The sequence below is a fragment of the Pteronotus mesoamericanus genome, unplaced genomic scaffold (genome assembly GCF_021234165.1).
Source record: "Pteronotus mesoamericanus isolate MK-2021 breed Mesoamerican mustached bat unplaced genomic scaffold, CSHL_Meso_final scaffold_174, whole genome shotgun sequence".
NCBI classification, from domain to species: domain Eukaryota; kingdom Metazoa; phylum Chordata; class Mammalia; order Chiroptera; family Mormoopidae; genus Pteronotus; species Pteronotus mesoamericanus.
The window spans coordinates 11,647,507-11,672,477 of record NW_026555309.1 but is presented as its reverse complement, the minus strand read 5'-3'; the positions used below and the strand labels follow the sequence as shown (position 1 = coordinate 11,672,477).

Genomic DNA, 24,971 nt, shown 5'->3' with positions numbered 1-24,971 from the left:
ATGTCTTTGTTTTTGTTCTAATCAGAATTATATGTATATAATGTTAAAAGTCAAATGAGTCTATAAGAATTACTCCATTGGCATAGCAGCTGCAGGTAGATAGTACTCTGTGACTCCTTCTAACAATTCAATTTCATATTTTCCCCTAACTGTTTAAATCTCCTTTCCAAATATGCAGATGTATCAACTATTCTATCAAATTTTTTCATCTGGAAATCTGTCCTGATGCCTTCTCATCTCCTCCAGTCTGCAGTGCCATGCCTGGTGCAGAGCCATCACACCAGAAATTCTCATTACAACCAACACCAGGGATTAGGTTCTTCTATCTTGTTTCCTTATTTTTTAAACGAGGTTTGTGCCCAAATTTTGATGGGACACATCCTCAGTTTCCTGAGAAAGGATACCTGGGGAAACACATTTTTTTGAGACCTAACGTGTCTGCAAATATCCTTAATTTTCCTACTTGTTATTAAGTTTGTTAGTATACAAAATTCTAGGTTGAGAATTAGTTTTCCTTAAGGAATTTAAAACTATTGCTCTATCACCTTGTATGTTACAATTAAGAAGCCTAAAGTCATGAGCCATACTTTGGGTCTGAGCTGGGTTTTGTTTTGTTTTGTTTTGTTTTCTCTCTCTAGAAACTTGTAGGAGCTACACTTTTTCTAAGACTTTAGAAATTTCTCAAGAATGTTTGTTGATATGGGTCTTTTTTTAAAATCCATTTTGTTGGATAGCCAAGGTGTTCTTTCAGTCTGAAAACTCATGTTCTAGAGAATATCTTAAAAATTATTTACTTAAATTTTACCCTTGATTTTCTCTGCTCTTTTCTTTCTGAAATTCCACTTATTTGATTTGATACATTTATATTTTCTTACAGCTTTTTTATTATCTTATCATAATTCTCTTTTCTCCTATTTTCCATTTCTTTTGCTCTATTCTCTGGGAAACTTCCTCAGTTTTATTTTGCAAACCTTACTGAATATATCTGTTATCCTGCTTTTTATTTCTAAGGTCTCTTTTTGTTGTTGAATGTTCCTCTTTTTAAAAAAAAATCATTATTGTTATTTTCCAATCTTGTGTCATGCCTGCACTCACTTATTTCTCTGGGGATATTAATAAGAGTTTGTTTTTGTTTTTCTTGCTTTTGCCTAATCTCTGCTTCCTGCAAGTTGCTTTTCTTTGTCCATTGGGTTTCTGCATCTCTTGGTAAAGGCCTTCCTCAGACACAGATAATCTTTGACTATTGGCTCATATGTAAGAGTGGGCACCTTAAAAGTGATTGACGTGTAAGGACTTCTATACCATTGTTTTTGATGTGGGGCAAATAGGATGAGTCCTTTCCTTGAGAGATATCATATAAGGATCTTAAGTTTTTCTGCTTGGGCTGATCACAATTCTGGACGAAGGCTCTTTGAGGGTCTGGCCTGGATAGCCTGGATCTAGCAGCTAGTATTCCTGGAATTCTAATGAGGGAAAGGTTTGGTGGAGGGGAGCAGAGGCGGTTGTCCCAGAATTAAGTGTGTCCCAGCATTCAGCATTCAGTAAACAGACTCCACTTGTACTGAGTATGATACCCCTTCCTCAACACATTCTAGGGCTTCTCTTTTGGTCTACTCGTTTGACCGTGTGTAGTGGTGAAAAGAACCTAATGCTTCTTACACTGATCTGTACCCAGTATTCCAATTTGTTTTTAGCCTTCCTTTTACTCCAATTTCCAGAAGTACCTGATACCGACAATTCCTTAGAGATAGGGGTTCTGCTGGTGTCAATCTGATCACTTTTTGGTTTTCCTTGTTGCCAATTTTGGACTCAGCTTTCTCAGATCTACAAAGGCAGTTACTAATGGTCTGGCATTTTTTCACTTCCAAAATGTATTACTCATTTCTTATTACCTACCTTCTTTGTTCTTTGGGATTTATGCTTTCTAAAAACAATCCATTTACAGTTACTCTAGAGGGATTTGTAGAGAAGGCAAAAATAAATGCATCTGTTCAGTGGGCCATTTTTTAATTTATTTACCTCTTGAATGCACACATGGTAAGTGGGAATTCTGTTTGTCTTGTTTATTGATGCATCGTCTAATGCCCACAGTACCTGGAACATACTAGATGAAAGATGTGAATAGCTCACTAACAGATCAACTAATTAGCTTGATTAGTTGGATTGCAATAGCCTAAAAGCTGTAAAGTTTGAAAATGACAACACTGTGCCTACATCTACAATGAGATATTTCTGAAAGTCAGGAGATACAGGGTTTCTTTAAAGATAATTTCATTCTATTGTGTGTCTTTGTAAAATTTTTTATTAGCTTTTTTTGACTTTTGGTCAAGAATTTAAAAGGGAAGTATAAATTGCTATAACAGAGTACTCAGGAGGAATAGGATGGGTATAACTAAAACACAGTGTATGACAGCATTTCTTTTTTTTCTTTTTCTTTCCTTTTCCTTTTTATTTACTGAACATTAATGTTTTATTCCATTTTCTTGTCTCACTCAAGTACATATACCATGTGAATATGGTGACTTCAGATCTCTTCCAATTTCTTGACTTCCCTAGGGTTTGGTTATTCCCTTGTTGTTAGGACTGCAAAGTCCTACCACAGTTTCAATGACTCCACTTGTTCCATAAAATTATTGTAATGTTTTGAACGTGAGAATGATATGAACTCCCCTCTAATGATAATGCCCTAGCCAGTCCAACTTTAGAGTTCCCAATGGGGTGCAAATATAACAATGTGTAAGGAAAATAATGGAAAACATAGAAACAAAGGAAATTCAGGGAAGTCATTTTTCTTTCTCAAACCAGAGCCATATTTTATCAGGTATCCAAGTGTGTGTGTATTAGTTAATTTATATGACATTTATTGAGCATTTCTTATATGTGCCAAGCTATGCTGATACTGGAAATTTGCCATGCCCTGTCTGAGCACTCATTCTACACTCATTTAATTAGATTGATTTGAAATTCAGTTTTCTGTTGCTATTTTACTATCCAGGAGAGCTTTACCACAGCAGTGGACATTTTCATCCCCATGATGTTTTGGTAAGGTATGTGACCTTCTTGCACCCATTTTGTAGTTAGCCTGTTTGTAGATTATAAATTGAGAGTACTGTCTGCATAATGTAATAATGATGGGCACAGAGAGAACCCATGCTGAAGCTAGAATTAGAACTCAAATCTCTAGTGCACTTGTCTTAAATGTCTAGTGAGTGGTACCCTTCACTATAGAGTTTAATAATTCTGCATGTTTAAGGAAAAGGACAGCATAAGCCTTGAACAGTGATAGAAATAAATTCAAAAGTATAGAAAATGGTATAAAAATGGGAGAAGCAATTCAGGGTTATCGTATGCCTATTCATGAAGGTCTTCATGTGAAATATTTAAAACATCTTCTTTTTTCAAATGTAGGTCATTCATTGATTGGTAATAGGCACAAGTTTGAAAATCTGTAAATAGATCTTAGAGATGTGGATTCTTCTTTTAAACAGTCTTCAATAATTAATCATGGTTTATTTATCGTGAGGTAGGTCATTTTTTTTTATTTTTAAGTTTATCAAATGCAATGCCTCTCAAAAGCAGTGGTTATACTTCTAATGGTACAATAAATTTAAAACATAAAATCTGCCTATCCAAAAGCATTATGTTATTTCCTTTAGGATGTCCGTCAGAGATGCATGTTCTTTGAAAAATGCTTGGGATCCTGGAGTTCGTTTTCCGATTATTGCCTTGAATAATTTCTTTTTTCCACTTTGTTTTTGTCCTGTCACTCCATCACCTCCTCCTTACCTCTCCACTCACTCTGCCTGTGAGGAAGGCTGTCCTCTCAGACAAGGACAAGAAGAAGAGGGAGCAGTTCTCCCAGGGGGCAGAGTTAATGGGGGCTCTGTGAATCTTTCAGCAGGGCTTGTCAATGATGGCCGTGCTGTAGAGTTCCCCTCCACAGGCTGTCTGACCTCTTGGTAAACTATTTGTTTTTCCTCATACTGATTACAAAAAAAAAAAAAAAACAGCCATCAACCTGTAACTCCCTATCCACCAGCATGTTGTTTTTAAAAAAATCACACACATTTAAAATCTTCTGATTCAGAAAACCCTGGATCTTTGACTTTGTTTTACTATGTAATTCAGGTAAACCAGATTATGGATGATGTTAAAATAGAATCCCTAAAAGAAGCAATGGATGCTTCCAGATTTCCATTTTTTGAAAGAACATGAACCACAAACTTTAAAAAAAAATCAGCATAATACTCCAAATAATAAACAATCTGAAATAAGAATTCTATTGAGAATCTAAAGACTAAAATTCTTTTATCTTTATTCACATTTTGATATTAAAAAGGGCCTCTCTTTCAGTATTTGAACTAACTGAAGCTATTGTTTTCCCTAGTATGAAATGCAGTCTATTTTTTTTCTTACTCTATAGTTTTCTAAAGTAAAATACAAGGACCGAAGGCAACTTGATCTCTTGAAAGTATGAATCTTTACAGTAGAGAGAAATCTCCAGGTTGTATACCTATTGACATTGCTTAATAAAAACATCTAGAATAATGGTGCTTCTGGTTGTGTTTCCAATAGCAATGTGATTGCAGCGCACTGTGGATTAAGTTACCGAGCCTTTGAATTCTGACCTTCTGTCTAAAACAGCTTTAGAGGTTACTTTTTTTTTTTTTTTCCAATTGGGAGACTGGAGGGGGAAAAGTTAATGCTGCTTGAAGCAAGGAAAAAAAAAATCTATAGGTTATTAGGTTTTGGTTTTTTATTTTTCCCTTTCTTGGCATTTCCTCTGTAACAATAATAGAGCTTCTTGATTCAGAATCCTTAAACTATACCTCCAAATGCATAAGGAGACTTGGAGGGCATTTTGGATGCAATTATTTCCTCAGTGAACAAATCAAGTGTTTATGATGTAATAGCTATTAAGATCAAAGCATATCACACTGAAACTAAGGAATACTAAAGGGAAGAAATAGACAGAACTGTGAAATGAGTTGTCATATAATTGCTTGTTGTGAACTCAGACCCTTAACTTCTCCTTTTCATTATAAAGAAAAAATTGGGACTCTTTATAATCCCTACTTTAGGAAGAGAGTTCACCTTTTTGACTAAATAATGAGAAAAATATATATCTCCTGATTTGATCATTTTAAGATTAAGGATTCATCACATTTTTTCCCTGTTGACTATTTAATGTACTTTTATTTTTGAATCTGTGAACTAACTTGTAAATGTGTTCATGAATAATAAGATATTTTATAGTGATGCCTATTCTATATTAAATGTATCATTTCGATATATAATCACACACCTTTCTGGATTCATTAACTCTATGGGGTGTCACTTGCTCCACAATGATTATGCAACCTGGACACACTAGTGTCCCAATGCTCCATCTGCCATTGGATGGTAACCTAGATGGTGCTAGAAAAGGGAGGCCGACTCCAGAACAAACAATGGGGGGAGACATTTTAAAAAAACAGATTTAAGAGAGAAACTGTGACATTATTTGTTAAAATAAATGAAGACTCACATAAAATGCCTAGCACAGTGCCTGGTACATAGTACGCACTCAAGAAATGCTAATTCCCTTCCCTCTTCCATGAGATATTTACTGTTTCTGATGAATTTAAAAACTGTGAACTCAGCTGTCATGAAACCTGGAGAACACAAAGCAAATTTCCAGATCCTCTTACATGTATGGGAGGTGCTGACAAGGCTAGTTTTGCCCATGGCTTAGAGAGAAAAAAATGGCTGATGAGGAGACAACCTGCATTTTCTAGGTTGCTCCATGTCAACAGAAATCCATCTTACAGTGTGAAAAAGCAAAATAGCATATTGCTGAGATTAAGCATATGCTTCCAAGACTAATTATTTTCATATTTTTGGCAGAACGTAGAAGAAGTAACTCTGTTTGCCATTTTGGAAAATCATTTGATTTTAAAATAGAAAACCTGATATGTCACATTTTTCTTAAAGTATCTCTACCATCCCATTCTCTTTTCTTAAAAATCTGCTGCTGTATTGATTGTCATTATTTCAAGAAGTGCTGCTCCAAGTTTCTATTAAGAATAATAATTTTTTTAAATTCTATAGGCAGTCAATACTACATAGGATAACATGTCTTTCACCCTACCTAAATAAATGGTCATTATTTATATGAAAAAAATGTGCTTATTAAGGGGACAGGAAATAGGTCATATTTCTATATTGTATTGATATAAAGACTAAAATATTTATTAAAATGATTTTCCATGCTACAGAGAATAGATAGTCATTGCCTCCTTAAATTTACTGATAAAAGCTGCTCATGTTGGAGTTTGAATGGAAAACGTTTAGCAAAATACTGGTAGACATTCAGTTTGGTGGGCTTAACATTATTCTTAAAATAAATAGAGGTTGTTTTACTTGGTTGCATTTCAGCAAAGGGCTTCTGGGAGTAGGACCCTCATTGTAGGACTTGTGCCAGTGAAAGAATAGGTCATGGAAATGACTGCTCAAAATGCCAGCGAGGAGCGTAATGTCAGCTATCCGGACACTGCTCCAGAATTCCCTAAAAAAGCCCAAGGTGTAGTGCTATGGCAGGAACCACGAGAAAATAGAGCTATCTGGAAGTAGAGGACTAGAAGCACAGCATCCCAGAATACTTTATTTCATGTTCCAATTTGAACAGTTTGAATTGCAAAATGTTGACTACTTGCAGATATTATTGATTTTAATAACATAGAAGAAATAATAACTAGGATTTTGCTTTTGAAGAAAAAGCACTGATCTTGAAGTGCTAATTGTATTTTGCAATGTATCCCATTGCTCTCGAGGCATAATCTTATAAGAAAGGAGGAAACAGAGAGATAAGAGATGGTTTACATTGGACCAGGTAATAGCATTCATGCTTAATTCAAAAAATATTGAAAGGTAAACACAAATAGAAGAAAAATGACTTCTGAGTGCATCTTTTATTGGAAACTTCACAGCTACTCAAGAACTTTATCAATTGTTACTGAAATAGAAAAGGGAAAATCACATTTGTGTTGTATTCTTTGTTTTCTCAATGTTTGTTATATATAATTTGGTTCATCAACTGCTTATTCATGTAGTTTTAGAAAAGTTCCAAGTTACCTTTTTTATTGTTCTAATGAATCCCTTATATCTTCTCTTACATTTTTTAAAAATTGACATTTGTTTATTTTTGTAATCATGACTTTATTTAAAATTCTCTGTTAGTTGAAAAGCACTAACAATTTTTATCAAAATTGTAGACTTCCATATAATCAGGCACATATCTAGGCAACAGCTTGCTCTGTAAGATAAAACCTATTTGGAGATACAAAGATATTGCCTCTTTGAGAGTATTTAAACATTTTGTTATAATTGACTGTTTCAAGTGTTTTACTTTTCCAGATAAAATTTTATATATGTACATAAATTATATATATATACACACACACACATATATACATACCCACACATGACTATATAGGTCTACAATTTTGTTTTAGTAAGGAAAAAGCATATTAGGAAATATTTTACTTCTATTCATGTGTTTACGTGTTGAAATTTCTGCAGGAAATATCAAATAGTAATGTTTTCTACAATTATCTGTCTTTACTAACGGCAAAATTTCAGCAAATTTTCCTTAATTTCTGTTGTGATATACATGATTTTATTTAGGGAACACCTTGGTCCTTAAAGTTTATGGTTAAGTGTGTAATTAGAGTTGGTAAAAAATTAGATATAGGGAGTTAACAGTACACCACAAGTTGGGTCTTATTAGTGATGGCTTACATTTGGCTATCAGAGAATATTTGGGGTACAAATTGTATGGTAATTATTACCTATTTAATATCCAAAGTAGTAACCAATTTATGGATGAGCATATGATTGTTTTTATCTAATTCTGATTTAGGAAAGGAAATCATTTAAATGTGCTATATATGCACATGGATATTTCTTTTAGCCAATGACTAAGCTCTTTGTTACATAATATTGATGTGTGTGACCTGTATCGTGTATTAGTGGTCATGTTATGTTCATGCTTTTCATAAATTCCTTCGTAATTGTGTGCCTCATTTCTTTAATGGTATCTTGTGTTATATCAATAAAATAATTGAATTTCAATATAAAAACTAATGTAATAAATTTGATTACAATATAAGCAATTATATACAAAAATCAAATACTTTACATGATATCCCCACGGTCCTGACTTCATGTGATTAGTGCCTTTTGGATTTGCCAATACAGTCTTTCACGGATCAGAAAGATAATGTTTTACCCTTTTATATCAGAAATAAACTTTAAATTGTGGGAAACATGAGTATAATAGCTTAATGTAAAGTTTCAAACAGAGTTGAATTTTCCAACCAGAACCTCAAATTTTATATTTTATGGAGCTTAGAAATAAATATGATAGCAAAAGCATCATTGTTTGATATCATAGATTGAATTAATGTAACATTACATTTTACTCACAGCACTAGAAACCTCCATTATATGCTATATTTTATTTTCTGCCTATATACTTTAGCATATTGAATAACTGATACTTCTGGTCTGAGAAAGTGCTGTAGTTATAACGTCATTCTATTTCTGCTGATCCAATAGCAATCAACTGATTTTTGACCTGGCCTCCCAAATATGGTAGATGACTAGCCCATGATTCCTTGCCACTACCATACACAACGAAATCCTAGGTGAGTTTGCAGTTTAAGCTGTCTCTTAGGTTGAACAAACGTTCTTTTCTGAGGAACTCAGATTGGTATCCTTTCGGGGGGGATTTGGGGAGAGTCCATATTGAATTTTGATCATTAGAAGCTTTTTGTTTCGTTCGCATCAGAATGGTGCTTTCATTTACAAATTAGCAAAGGAAAGGTAAGACTGTGTCTATCTGCTTTATTAGTTTATGATCTGAAAATGTATTGTAAAATCATTTAAAAAGTTGCTGTGATTTTTAAAATGTTTTTTTCATATCAAGATAAGAGCCTTAACAAAAAGATACTTTTTATTACTAATAAAAAGACCAAATACATAGAATAGTATTATTGGTAATGACAAACCAGTTTTAAGGAAAATCCAGTGGGTATAAAGATTTTATTTTAGAGTACAAAATTGGTTTTGATCGGTGAATAGTATCAAAAATAAACATTGGTGTTTGAACTGTGGCATAAGGCAGGCACATAATAATACGTAACATAAGTGATGCCTTCAATAAATACTTGAAATCTATAAAATGGTTGTAATCAATCTAATAATTCAAGTCATTTATTTACCTAAAACATGATAGTAACTAAGTATCTTAAACTGGAGCTCCAATTTAGTCATAATCTGAATAACTCAACTCTCCAGGTATTACAAATTTTCATGCACAGATTGAGTTTAGTTACAATTTTTTGAAGAGCCAGACTGTAAAGAAAGAGTTCTAGATAAATCTTTTCCCAAAAATCCTTTAAAAATATTAACACTGCAATATTATTTGGTTCATATCCACAAAAGTTGTTCAGGTAAAACTTGTCATTCTAGAAACCTCTGCAGAATCATCGTTCAGGCTTCCATTGTTAAACTGGTAATAGCTTACACATTTGCCTTTTTCGCCTCTCTTTACGTACTTAATGTGGAAATGGCCATTCTATTCTTTTTTTTAAATTTTCCCCAGACCTGTCAATTGTTACATTCGGAAAACAATATTTGAAAAGCATCGCTTCCCCAAGTTCCAGGGCCTGAAAAAAAGTTTTGGAAAAGTATAAAAGATAACGCGTAACTACTCCCTAAAGCTCGTAATTGGTAGCTGCTGTAGCCAGAGATGTGTTGACAGTGTCTCCGAGAAGTTCTCACACAGCTGTTTATTCTGATAGCATGGGGCGCGTTCATTTATATAATAATTTTTTTTTTTTTAAGCAGCAAGGTTGAGTCAGACCAACAGTGCTCCTTTCAATTGTTGCATTTAAACCAATAAGGTTAGGACAAGAGAATAGCTGTGGTTTGCGTTGCAAAAACAACAACAAAAAAGCCCCGAGGCTGCACGGGCAGACCTACAAGGCTGCGCAAACAAACCGGGGATGAGATTCTGCTGTTTCTTTGTCTGGGGCGCTCAGATGCTATCAGCTGCTGCTGTTTGCTGGGAGCACAGGGCTCAAGGCGGTCTCTAAACAGCACGGTGGGAGCTGATGGCTCCGAGTTTGGGGCGAGGTAGAAACTCTCCCGTGCCACTTCCGACTGTAAGCCTTCCTGTTACCGGCCACTGTGGCGGTTTTCTTTCTGGGGACCGCGTTTTCGCTCAGTCGCTCGGCAGCCCGAGCCTGCAGCAGCGGCCAGGCGGCTGTCCCCGCGGCCGGGCTCTGCCCTCCAGACGCGCTCCGCTTCCAGAAGCGCCCAGCTATTCCGAGAGCTCCTAAAAGCCCTCCCGCGTCCTTGTCCAGGAGCAAAACTATGTCAGGAATGGAGGTTTGCTAAACCAGAAAATTCGAAGGAGCGCATTAAACTGGCGGATGCAGCAGATGTAAGCGCTGTAAGTAAGTACAAGCTGACTGTTTGAAAAATTGTAGTGACTGACAACAGCTGTCCTCTGGGCAAAGCTCAAGATAACAGGAGCGCTTTTAGTATTTTGTTTTGGTTTCTTTTAATACGAAAACATTAGGGCATGGGGAAGATTATGACACTTTGTACCTAGTACTTTACAAGCCACAGGGTTCCATCACAAATGTATAATTCTTAACACCCAAATTATCTGAGCGATTAGAATCATTAACAGATAATTACAAATTAATTGTTAACAACTACTTTTGTTGTGATCTATATCAATAAGTATAATGCACGGCTATATTGTTGTAGGGAGATTACTTCATATCTCTGTAATGAATTGCTGCACGAACCCCAACTATTATCATGTGATATTGAATAAGGCGATGTGTATATATCTATATATAGGTATTATAGATAAGGTATCTAGCCATTGCAACACAGAGACAGCTTTTCCTACACACTTTAGACTGATATGAGAAAACGAGGAAGAAATTAACATTTTGAGAGGACAACAGAAATAGATACCACTTTTAAGGAAGGAAATCCTTTTGCTTCAATAAACAAATTTCCCAAACATATTAAACAGGCTCATCCTCAAAAGATGAAATAATAAACATTTGCCAAGTTAACATATTTTTCACTTATTGACACTTTATGTGACTTGAATGGACCTTGAAATTTAAAAACAAGATTCCTAAACTTCTGAATTACCATTTAAAATATTTGTCATTCAGAATCAGTGCATGAATTGCTAATGACTCAGGGGTGTGTATGTCTTGGGAGGAGTTTTCGAACACATTTAAGCATAGCATTTGCAAGAATTCAGTAAATTCAGAGCTGTCATTGAATTGAGACAAGCGTTTTTATATTTCATTTCTTACAATGACAAGGGGTATAAAAAGTTGGTAGTTAAGCACACAGCATATAGTTTTATAGGTTTGGAATTATTTTTTTAATGTGTCTTTCAGAGTAGGTTTTATTTTAGGCTTGTATGAGTGTTTTAGCCCACCTTTGGATTTGAGGACATGCATATGTGAACAATCATGCCTTTTTTTGCATTATCAACTATTTGACTTCCTCGCTGCTTGAGTCCTTCTAAGGCCCAAAGTGTTCGTTAAGTGAACAAGCAGCAATGGAGTTTCAGTCCTGAAAACTCTTCGCGGTGACAGACAGAGAAGCCTAACTGAGCCACTGTTCAGTTTGAGAGAGCCAAAGGCAAGTCAACGGCTCTGTGAGTTTCCTAGTCATGATAAATGATTTTCTCAAAAGACAATTTCCATTTGAATGTGATAATGTATTTTATAAGAATACATTGGAATGAGGAATAACTTGCAGCGGGAATTAAACTACTTCCATTTAATCAGATATCAAAAGTATTTGGTTTGATATTTTAAATAAATGCTAATTTTGAAAACAATTATTTAAAACTATAGGCAGAACTAGTGTCATTTAAATACTCGTTTTTGTGTTCAAGGAGACTATTTTGTCTTTAAACGAGATACTTCAAGTAATACAGCATATTACATTAAAATCAGTAATAGCATTAAAGCAGTCATTTTATGGAGTCTTTGATAAAGAAGGAAATAAATGTTAACATTTGAAAGGCATCCATCCACTTCTTGGCAGACGTTTATTTCAATTTTAGGTTTAGATTTTTATCACAGCATTGACACCATAGATAAAAATATTGATTGAGGAGAATTTTAGCAAGAATATATTCTGATTAACAAGCAAATTTATGCCTAAGGCACAATTTTTTTCTATAAAATACATTCTGATTAGAAAATTGCCATTGTCTTTCAAATTTAGGAGTACTCAGGTTGATCTGTGGCTGGGCAAAAGTAGTTGCCTGCCAACTCTATTTATTTAGATAAGTTCAGTACTTTCACTTTGAAATTTTTTTTCAGTTTGAAAAAAGAAAGTTTAAAATTATAGTCATTTTATAAAAATTGCTTCTAGCAAGCAGAAAAACCTGTGGAAAACCCATAATTTAGACAAGTACCTACATTTTATTTGCTCTGTGCTGCTGAGATTTAGAATCCCTTTCCATTTACAGTTTACTTTTCACAGAACATTATTAACTTTTTGGCTTCATACATGATCTTCTGTCAGATGCTTTTGATTTGTAATTTAGCAAAGTATAATAAACAGTGCAAAAGTCATGAATTTTGCTCTGCATCCTGAGCTCTGTGGTAGGGAAAATGTGATAAAATGTGTACCTTAAGTCTTGTTTGATGATCTCTCAAAGCAAGTTTGCCTTCTGGAAATAATTTCTGGGGTTGAAGAGCATGGTATTAACAGATTTAATGTGGCTATTCAATGGATTGGCGAAGTACTATGTGAGGTTTAACAAAATGAGAGAGACAAATTGAACATCAACAAAAGTTACATCTGTGAAGAATTATAAATTTAATTAGAAAAAAGGCAAACTTAAAAGACCTCATTAACTAATCAGAAGTCAGAGTTACTAGTTTAGGAGCTTGAATTTAAATTCTCAGAAGTTCTGCTATCTTTTTTCTCTTTGTATTTTCAGTAGCAATATGCTACTCTGGGTATTCCATACAAAGAGTTTTAAAAAGCATTTAAGTGAAATGACTTCATTGTAATATAAGATGAACATTTATAATGTTATGGGAAATATTTTTTGCACTCATAGGAGCATTTGAATTAAAAATACCAGATTAGGAGAAGACAAGAAATACTAAGTTTATGGATGTAAAGCGGAAAATGTGAGCTTACTCATGCCTAACAGCATTTTTCTGAAAACCATGAAATAATTTTTCTCTTTTGAATGTAAATACGCCTAATTATTTCTGGAACACATTATGGTTTTAAACCTTGGAAACACAAACACTTCCAGAGATATTGCCATACATAAGAGAAAATCAACACCAATCAGAAATAGGTGTTCTTTTTAGATAAGTCATTATAAGAGACTATGTTTCCTTACTGCACTGTAATCTTGTACTACACGTAAAAAACTAAAAGCATGTGAAGTGTAGCATTTTGTAAACTGTAACTAATTTTGTTCACATCTGTGTCTAATTGTTGTCTGCATTCGCATTCTTGAGAGTAGATTTATTTTTCCTGGACCACGATGTGGATTCAGCTGACCAGCCTAAGTGAGGATTAGTTGTTTTAAAGTTATTTTGATTAAAGAGTCATTTTTAAATACAGTAACACACAACACATGGTTTAAATAATCCTTGAGACACAAAAGAATATATCTGAAGTATACTTAATGAAATGAAGATCCTGGATGTGGACTTTCAAAAATTGTAGTGTAGAAAAAGTACAGTAGAGACTGAGTCAAGTCAGCAGAAAAGAATTATGTTGTGAAAATACATTTTTTCAGCAAGAAAAGTGTTAGAATAATTCTTATTTTGAAGTTCATTTTAATTAACACTTTGACTTTGAAATTTAAATATGATAGGTTAAGCCTCAAATATAATCAAACTTTCAAAGTATACAATGAACTAAAATTACATTTCCAGGATTATACTATCTAGCTAATGTTAAAATAGGAATGTATTTTAACACTTTAACATTAAACAGAGAGTATGTTTTACATACTCTTTCACATAATTAAGCCAAGAGAGTTCTTAAAACTAAGTTAGTTCTCACCTATAATTTATTCCAGGTGTATAAAAGTGGAAAAAAAGGAAATTTATCCTTGAGGTATATTGCTGCAGTTTCTAAGGGAGAACATTAATTTTAACAAAAATTACAGAAGACTTATCACAAAATGACCTATGTATAGGCATCAAAATTAAATTTTCATTTAATGCTTATGCATCTCTTAAAAAACTCTTAAAAAGTATTTTTCATCCTGCACATATTATAGAGAAGCATATCTAGAAATTGCATATTACATTATACCAAGACATTTAGATTTTGACGATGCTTCATTCTTGTCCAAGAGGTGGTATTAATTTCATAAACCATAATTTAAAAAGAAGAGGACTCAACAGTAGATATTTAGCTGGATAACTTTAATGCCATGTGAGATGCTCCAGCTCTCAACTTTGTTCTGTAGCCCTAATTGATGTCAGTTCAGGTTGAATGAAAATGCACATCAAAGATCTGGAATTCTGAGTCATTTTGAATGTTATGCAGAATGCTCTTTACTGAGGCGTCAGCCTGAGTGTGAAGCCAGCAGCCCACCTTCACCTGAGCTTATCACCTGCTGGCAGTTGGCACTGCCTCTGCAAGATGGGCAGAGGCGAGAAAAGCCTGCACACCTGTTAAATTAGTTGTTCAGTGAGGTCCCGAAATACAGATTCTTCTGGAGACAAAGGACACCGAAATTGCTGGCTTCCTGGGACGTTGAACCGATTATTGTATTATCCATTGTCTTTCTGGTTTAAAAGATGGGAGACTGAACCAAAGCAAAGTGCTTTTTCTATTTTACCAGGCAGTGAGGAATAAGCTTACGCTGCGTTTCCCATCTGCATGGGTAAATAAGCATATTGCTCCATGATGGGGCTTGGAGTATGAAAACTTGCCTTTGCCATTTGTAGGTAGTCCAGTATGGCCTGGAAGTTGCCCAGAAGCTCTTTCAGTAAATGTGAAATGACAAGCAGTCAATATAGGAGAAAACTCTGGTGATAAGGATAAGAAACTGTTGGGAGTCAAAGAGGTGGGCGGGAACTCCGTTTCAGCTGGTGATAGTAGTAGATGAAAGATCTTCTGAGGATGCTGGAGGATGATGGCCTGAAGGACTGCTGTGAAACACACTCATTTCGCTAATAGAGATTTTTTTCCAAGCACCTTTTCCAAGCTGCCTGGGCAAGGCTGCTTTGCATGTTGATTGGGGGAGGGGTAATCCCGTTTGCAGCTGTCATAGGCCAGTGATGAATCACTATCCAGTCATTTGGCCGCCTTCCCCCCTGACCAGGGGAGGAGGAGGGTTAGACCTGCAGGAGGAAACAACAGTAGAGACCTTAACTTAAAGACAATATGCCTTTCACTGCTGCAGTATCCTCCTTTTTCTCTTTTGGTTAAAAGGGAGCATTGTGGTTCTCAGCCATGTGCTCTGTGTAATTAAGAGCTGACACCGAAGCAGAGTAACAACAGCTTCTAATTTTTTACCCCTGATCACAGGTGCAAACACCTCAAACCTGTTCAGATGTTGCTGTTTCCTCAAGTTGCAGGTAAGGATATTATTGATATTTGACATTTTTTGGAGATTACCTCTGTATGACCCATATCTATTTTTGTCTAGTATTTCTTAATTATTGCTATTAATAGCAACAGCCTGGGTTGGAAATTACTTAGCAATTTGCGTGTGTGTGATCTGAAAACATTTTGAGTATGTAGAAAGGGAATAGGAGCCTGGGTTTGAAAATGATTATGGGCTATAGTTTTCTGGAGACAGGCAAACTGAAGATAAAGGGGATCAGGAGAGGGAAAAAAATGGATTTCAAACCATTTCCAGTTTGAATTTAGAAGGTTTGGAGAAGTGAAAACTCACTCTAGAAGAGAAATGGTTCACATTAAACCATCCTAAATCAGCTTAAGTGCAACCTCCAGATTAAAGTGTCTGACTTGCAGCGACCTGGTGAGAGGGTGAGAGGCAGACTGTCTCCGTTTCACAGAGACACACTATGCACCCGCAAACCCATACGTTTAAAATAAAGTGAATGGGCCTTAGCTCTTCCAAAACTTCAAAAACAAAACGGCATCGAGGTGTGTTGTTAGTCACTTTCAATAAATCCTCTCCTCTCTTCTTTAATATATGCATGGATAGTTTGTACAATTGTGAACATGAGTAGTGGCTTCCGTACCTTTTTACAGAATAAGTAATTGCTGAGTCTAAGAACTTTCAGTGGAGGTTTAACTGTCTTTATATGGTAAAACTGCACAATTCGAGCACTGAAGCAGCAGTGTTACTTCCCTGAGTGACAGCTGAGGTATTCCGAGTGCTAATGCTCACAGGACTGCCTGTGTGTCGGCCTCGTCCCTTTTCAATTGGGCACGCTGTATGTAATCCACAAAGCAAACAAGTGAGTCGACATCATAATGTTTTAATGCTGCATTTGTTTCAAGGGAAACAGAGGAACAATTAAGCAGTTTGCCAGAGTAAACACATGCATCAGAACTATCTCATTCCCTGTCACTGGACTATAGGCTTCAAGTGTTTTATTTGGTTTGGAGACCCATTAAATTACAACTGGGTGGTAAATTATAGGGAAGTACTTAGTGCTAATTTATTAGATGAAACGGATTCCATTGCACAGTGATTTTATTTCTATTATACCTGTTTATACCTTTGTGTTTTCTTTTACAAAACATATTGCCTTTGTTTTTATGTAAAAGAAGCATGACAGCATTTTTTTCGAAAATTAAAATAGATGTAATTGTTTCATTAGATCTTGTAACTTGATGAGCTGTATAAGAGAAAAAAATAGATTTTAAAGCTCCATGTGAATGTTTGGCTGGATAGGTAAGGCAAGTGACTGACACCTTTCATTACGACATGTTATGAAAGGATGACCGAAGGTAAAATGTAAGATGAACTATTTTGAGTCTAAGAAAATAGATACAATGAGACTTTTGTGCGAATGTGTTTCAAAGAAGGTGTCAAGTCGTTAGCGCATTAAATAGTGGCGTTATGAATTTGGTACATGTGTCAAACGGAAGGCTTCTTGTCTTTAGGTCTATGGAAATGCAGGATCTAACCAGCCCGCATAGCCGTCTGAGTGGTAGTAGTGAATCCCCCAGTGGCCCCAAACTCGATAACTCTCATATAAATAGTAATTCCATGACTCCCAATGGCACCGAAGGTGAGTGTCTGCCTTCTCACTGTTTACTTTGCACCTTGCTTCTGCATCACTGTTCGCTTTGTTATTAGGTGGTTATGAATTCAATTGTCAAATCCACAGAACTACTGTTCTATTTCCCCTTTAGGTAATTTGACTTATGAATCAGTGCTCACCATTAGCTAGGAGCTGGACATCATTAGCTTATTATAACATTACATAGACTGGTTTTATTTTGCATAGATGCATATACCTGCATATTATACATACAGTGTGTGCATAACATTTTTAACCTTTCTGTTTTATCGCCTGTGACCATTCTCCACAGCACACTATCAATTTGCACTGGTTTGCTTTATGAGTAACAACAATTTGGAATTATTTCCTTTATTTTACTTTCCTTTTTGTCACTAAATACAACCATTTTGTTACATTTAAAAGTAACACATGTTTAAATGTAACATTGGACTGGGTTGTTTCTAAATATCAATAAAATAATTTGCATGTCTGGTGTTTTGGGGGATTTGGCCATTAAGTTATAAATAAGTAGAAAAAAAAGAAATTTATTGTTTACAAATATATATCTTCATTTCAATGATACACAAAATTTGCTTTCTTAAAGGTTAAATAATATACTTTAAACAGTACTCTTACGATTATTTTTCTATGATTAATACATGAATATTTATGTATATGTATGTTATATAAATACAAATACCTACTTTAATCCCATACCTAAGTCTAAGCATATAAGCAAGAACTATATATATCTATGTATGTCTATATAGATATATATAGATATATAGATATAGTAAGCTGTTATTCACACTTAGGTACTAAATTTAAACATATAAGAAAATATATATATATATTGTAAGCTGTTATTCATGTTTAGGTACTGTGTATATTTTTAAAACTTTAGCATATGGGAGGCTGTGTTATATGTTACATTGTATTTATTTCTACCTTTGCCTATTGAAAAATTACTTCTTCACAGATATTTTTGCTTATTTATTCCCTACTAAACCTCTGGACCTTGATGAACTTGGAGCATAAGTTTCACTAGAAGATCAATAAATTATTCATGTTAGAATTTCATCCATAAACAAAAACCTTAACCATCATTTTCCAATCACCATGGTGATCTTTTATCACATTTCTTAAAAATAAACAAAGCTAACTGCCATAAAATTGTCTGATGCAGTATTCCAATATGTATTAGTGAAGGCTTTTGAAACTAGTAATGTTATGAAATTTACAATAATAGAAAAATATAAAATCAGCTGTTTTTCATGCGAGACATCTTAATTTTTATACCAAGTGATGTTTTTAATGTGTAAATACAGGGGTGGGCAAAAATAGGTTTACAGTTTGTATGGAAACTAATAAATATTAATGCAAGAATAAACTCTGTTTCATGTACTTACAACTGTAAACCTACTTTTCCCCACCCTTGTAGTCTGTATTTTCTGTTTAATAATTTCATTACCAGTGCTTATGAAGGATGGCTATTGTCAAAAGTAAGAACTTTGCTGATCTTGCAAAAAAAAGAATTTGCTGATCTGAATAAGGTGTCTTTTCATCTGAAATTCTTTTCTTCCCATTTTAATAGGTGATCAAAAAATAATTTAAATTTATTAAAGGAAAACAATCCTAGTGTTTAAGTAGATTTTATAGAGCCAATAAAAAAAAGCAAGCAGTCCCTTTTCCTTTCATTTGGAATTCAGGTTCAGGTGGAAGGATGGCCAGTGCACAGCGCAGACTGGGCTGTGCAGTCGTTCAGGTCCCCGGGCCGGTGGGCCGCACGCCAGTGTCCTCGAGCTGGTGGCCACTGACGGACGCTGGGGGCGGGGGGAAGGCATGTAACAGTTCTTCTTATCACTGAAAAGTTCAAATAAGATAATTACTTAAAGTAACTTAGATATAAAGAAGACTAAATATGTTAAATTATTTTGCTTAACAGAATATACCAACAGGTAGGTAGGATTAATTAGGAAATAATAATTTTCTTATAGGTGAAGAAATTAAGTAAGGGTAAGGTGTTTCATTTTGTCATCATTTACTTGCAAATTGTCTCCAACAAAATAAGCACACAATATTGAAACTGAATATGTGTTGGGGACTTACTACTTCGAAGGCTTTGTATGAATGATGTGCAGTTTGCTTTTTAAGGGTGTCTGGAGTGGTGATATATTTCTGAGTATTTATATTTAATAGCTGATATCACATTCATATTCAGGAATTTTTTTGCACAAATAAAATAAGCTCAAAATTAATAAAATAGGCTAAATAGTTGTGTAATCTACTGAGCCATTACATTTGGGAAATACTTAGAAGTTATTCCTTACCCTAAAAAAAACTTAATTATCCTATGCTTTAGAAATTAACTTTTTAGGCCAGTTTCAGATCAATACACAGTTACTCATCTCCCTCTGTTTTGGGGCATTCTTCAGTGGTCAACTTTGCAAGGGTTGTAGTAGTTAGAAAGTGAAATTAGAAGTTGTCAGTATAAATTGTCCAAAACATGGAATTTTAGTCAAACTACTGGGATATTCAGTTTTATTTTAGTATGTAGTTTGAAAATATGGACTCACGCTTTCTTCATGATCCACATTACATGCCTGTTTAGGTACAAATAGTATTAGAAAGTGCTGGGTTATTACTAAGTTTGTGAATCAATTTATCATGCTACTTACATGTTCTATAATGTGTTGGCTTCATTCCGTTCAGTCACCACTAGAGGAGTTAAGTTTAAAATTAGTGAAGTCATAATGTCTGGCAAGCTTCCCTGGGATATAATCATTATAGATTTTCCTATTCCTCCTTTGAAAATCTTATTTTGAAACCAGCAGTATTTACGAACGAATTAGAAGAATGAAAAACAAGAAATTCATTAAATTTTCAAAGAGCATTTAGAATATCAATCTCCTCTCCCTAACTCCCCAACATATATTTCTAGCTCTCTAGGCTGTGATTTATATTTAAGCTGCTTCCCTGCAGCCCAATTGAAGCTGGTCTCCTTAATTGGGTCAACAAAACTTCCACTTAGTTTACACAGTTGTTGGCTTTGCCCGCATTTATATTGATTGTCCTCTTTCACTCAGAGCCATTTTTTACTTCCTGCCACCACTTGTCCCCATAATAAGGCTAAGAAAACATGAAAATCTCCTGTATCAAAAACCATAACTTCATCTGAAGAACAAACAAGAAGGGAATGGAATGGAGAGGCAGAGAATATTAAGTTTCTTCTTAAGTCTGCTGCCAAATTATCATAAGACTCAATGTTTGTAGGTTCTGTACTCACAGGCTAGCGCCTATTTTCATGGTTCATCTAAGGGATAAAGACAGAAAGACACTGAGCTACAGCCTCAAATATTGTACTTTTTCATTTGCTAGATGAAATGTTCTTCAGTTAGAATAGTTGTTTGAATGTTTCATATTTCAAGAGTTTCAACTATTCATACATTTATGTTCGATCCCAACCTCTCTGAACTGTTATTGTTGCCGTTAACTGTTGGTTTTACCCAGTTTATAAATCTTTGAATTATAGAACATGAATAGGTAAAAATATAAAATAGCATAAATGTATGCCTGACTCACATTCAGAAAAGCACTATAAAAAGTGGTATGTTTCCAAGTAAATTAATATTTTAGTTACAATTAAACAATTAAAGTTTGACCTGGAAGAGACAAAGGGATGGTTATGAAAACCAACGATGGCTTTTCTTTTAACGGCTGTTCCTGGTCTGTTGGACAGTTAGTCTTCCAGGATAGGATGGAATAGAAATTTCTTCATAGAGAGATTGTTAAAGTCTAGTTTTAAAGAAATGGGACTTTTGGAGGAGATGTTTTTTGAGATAGCTATTAAAGCATCTTATCTGCGAGGATTTCCAGCCTGTGGGTATATGGACGAGCCTCAGTCTGGGAGAGGCTCAGTGCTGACTTGTCGTTGTGTAAGTGTGAGAAGTGGCTGAGAATCTTCCTTGAGAAGGACTCAGGGCTGGAGCAGTCAAAGGATTTTTATTTACAGATCCAATTAAGGCCTTGTTTGCAAAGCAGTGATTCTTTCCATCTTTGTTTTTTTCTGGTTGCCTTAAGTCCTTGGGAGCCTAGGATTGGTCAGTTTATACACAACTGGTTTGAGTGTTTATTTTTGGTTGTCTGGGGGTGAGGAGTAGAGAAGTGCAAAAAAAAGAGGTGTGAGCTAGCAGAAGTAAAAGCTCTCATTCTGGGTTTTTGCTCTTGAAAATTTAGACTCAAACGTAAGAAGAAATTGGTCTTAAGGCAGATGAATTTGCCTTTAAGTGACATAACACCAGATACAGTTGGAATCTTCCTTACAAATAGGGCTTCAAGAATTCTGATGGTAATTTAAATAGTAATTTTGAATTGGTATATCAGATTTCGAAACTGATAAGAGATACGATCTTGAATTAGGTGGATAAATTTTCTGCATTTTAAGATGTATTTAGTTGTCTATTGCATATTTTAGGTCATAGATTAATTCAATTATACAAATCTGTATTAACAGAAGTTATTTTAAAGTTGTTTTATTCTGCAAAGCTTAGAACACTAACAAATTATCTGAGATTGTTCTCTTCACTGTAATTTTCGTTTATTAAAATACTGTTATATCCAATTACAATATTTTAAAGAAAGCTTATTTATGAGAAATATGTAAACTGTAGTGAATGTGTATAAAACTATGGTTTGAGGCTTTATTTATATATTTGTGGTTAAATATTCTGTTGTCCATAGAAAAATGGTAATCTAATCTTATTGTTGCTTATTCTGTACATGATTTAGTTTCTGGAAGATGAAGGGACCTTGTTAGTAAAGGAGTTTTCTAAATGATATTTTTAGAGTTTGTAGCTATAGAATTAGCCTCTCGTAAATAATTGTTTAGCAAAAGCCATGAAAGAATGAACAAAATAACTTGTTAGGATTTTATGCTTGCCTGTATAGTGTATGAGAATAATTATCACATGCCTGTTACTAATTAATAGTAATAATGGCTACTTTTACTAATAACATTATCAGTTACTAGGCTGATTGTTTTCCTTGATTTATTTCATTAATTTTCAGAAAATTCCTTTTAGATTGCCAACATCAAGGTTAAGAGACTGAGTTTGAATCACAGTCTCATTTACTAGCTATGGGAGCTTAGGCAAGTTAGCTTCTATGCGGCTCAGTTTTCTTATCTGTATAATGGGATAATAGCAGAGCTTGATCAGGCTTGCTGTGAGCCCAAAACTTGTAGCACTCTTGGAACTTACTAAGTGCTCTGCATCAATTAGCTTCTAGACCATATATAAATAATAGTCACGTCTATAGTACTCATTACTGTTTTACACACAAGAAAACTGAGTCCTAGAAAGTTAAATGCCACCTTGAAAGCACATGGTTTGTAAGAGGCACTACTGGTATCTGACCTGATATTTCAGTCACACTCCATCTGAGTCCAGAGCCTGGGTTTTTAAATCCCTGTGTTATTCCATAGAGAGTATGAGATTCCCATCAGTGCCAATGCCATTTCTAATACCTTCACCCTAAATATCAGTACCTTCACTGCAACACAGGTGGGTGGCTTCAGGATTGGGGAACACCATCCTCTAGCAAACAGTGGAGCTGTAACAGGACCAATGTCAGAGTCTTTGATGACAAAAATACTTCAGTGTAAGGACAACACCCCAGGGTTGTCACACTCTTAAAGTTCTTGTGTGTGTGAGCACGTGAGATTTCTTTCTGGTAGCATGCGTGCACAGCATAATGCTTCCATAGGGGAACTTTTAGGGGATTGTCTCTTAACTAATTTTCAAAGCTTTAGACTTAATTATAATTCCCTCAGCCGTCTGTCTATGTTAAACCTCTCAGGGATTAAATAGAGATTGGAAGTCATCTCTGCTTTTCATTAGAAGTCATTCTTATATGTACATTTGTGCTGGAGCATGTACATTTGTGCTGGAGCAGTATTACTGTGAAATTTAAAAAGCAGTTATACCGTTTTACTACTGCTGAGATAAATATTTTCCACCCTAGGAAATACTTTTAAGTGGAAGATAAATTTGGTCACTTTTCTCTTGATTTTGAGAACTAGAGGATATCAATCGAAAGGAAGCTTAACTGACATTTGTTGGGGCCTCCATAGGAATAACGGTTGCCAAAGCTGAGTGTTGGGAACATGCCTGGTCTGTTCTAGGAGCAGCAAGCTGCTCAGTGTGGCTGGAAAAGAGAGAATGACAGGGAATGTGAAGCCAGAGGAATACAGGGGCGGCATATATATTCTAGCCTATTATGTATAGCTAACTGTGTCTTCCATACTGAGAATAGGAGCTACAGTACTGATTGCTTGAAACTAGGCTCAGAGTTTCTAGAAAGCCAGGCTACTTGATAAGTGAATGACTTCATCGAGACAGTTTTACCTCCTCCCAATACCTGATAGTTCAGAGAATCAGAGTTCTATGGCACCTCTCCCAAGGTGGACCAGAACTTTCGTATAAGCAGTAATACCTTTCCCTAAGAACATCCTGTCTTCCGGGAAAAAACTGGTTCTCTCCAGGGACATGTGTGAACCTTTAGTGAGTGTTGGTATTTAAACTAATTCTCTTCAGTCATGGATTGCTTGCTTTAAGTAATTCCTAACTTCTTATATGGTCAAGGATGGCTTGGGGTGAGTAGTATATAGTGGTATGCGTGTCTGTGTCTGTCTCTGTGGGTGTGTGTGTGTGTGTGTGCGTACTTGGAATAAGGTCTAAGAGTAATTCATCCTCCTCTCTTCAGCTTCACACATTCAATATAATAGAAACACACACACACACACACACACACACACACGTAATTACAGATTCTCCATTTGTACTTTGGGTAGGACAAAGTTTTTTGTCACATAGCTGTCCTCAGTGACTGCTAATCATTGGCTTCTCAAAACTTATGTTTTGAGTAATCAGTGATTGATATTAACTTTTAGGACCCCCAATTATAAGTAAAAGCATTTTATGATTATGTTCCTGGTAATTTGCTGGTTTTGCAGAATTTTCAGTTTTATTTCACTCCTCCAATATCCTATCACACCAAAAATAGGTAGATGAACTCTACCAAACACACTCCAAGGAGTTAATGTTTTATTACTCCCATAATACAAATTGGAAGCACTTTTTCTTACATAAAATGAATCAAAATCTAAAATGCTTGTCTATTTTATCATCACACCAATTACTGATAAGAGGAATTTTGCGTGGAAAGGATAATTTTTAGCAAAGGAAAGAATATGAACTGAATGACTGAGTTCTTACTATTTATTGAGCACAACATTTATGCTCCCTACATACTGTATTTTATCCTCAAAAAAAGTTAGGGTAACTTATGCATCTCACTTTAAAGTGTTTACGTGACTATGTTATCTGTGTTGGAGATGAGATTCAAAGGCACATGAGGCTAATTTCAAAGCCCACATTCTTTATGCTAAAACATGGACTCTCCAATTGCCAAAAAGCTTGGTTCTTATTGAAGTACTTTATCTCCTTAAAACATTTTTATTACTTTCTGTAAGATTGTGACCCAGTGAAGAAAACATCTATGAGGGGACCCAAAAAACCCCCAGAATTTATTTATAAGAAACTATGTACTTATTCTTACATATTTAAACTTCAGCCGCCTTCAATTCAAATGCCCTCCATTTGATGCAATGCACTTATTGAG

The 24,971-nt window shown here is 34.9% G+C and overlaps 1 protein-coding gene across 7 annotated transcripts in view; it reads left to right on the top strand.

The window, feature by feature from the left end:
• The window catches only part of EYA1 (EYA transcriptional coactivator and phosphatase 1), a 288,702-nt gene that overhangs the window by 126,932 nt on the left and 136,799 nt on the right, over nucleotides 1-24,971 (top strand). For 4 of the 7 annotated variants that reach the window (XM_054590246.1, XM_054590244.1, XM_054590245.1 and 1 more), the window contains exons 3-4: nucleotides 15,616-15,665; nucleotides 17,170-17,297. In XM_054590246.1, coding sequence (XP_054446221.1) covers nucleotides 15,616-15,665; nucleotides 17,170-17,297 — 178 coding nt within the window. Of the gene's footprint in view, nucleotides 1-10,264; nucleotides 10,499-15,615; nucleotides 15,666-17,169; nucleotides 17,298-24,971 lie in introns of those variants that run through there. The other 3 variants (XM_054590249.1, XM_054590248.1, XM_054590247.1) reach the window with 3 other exon arrangements.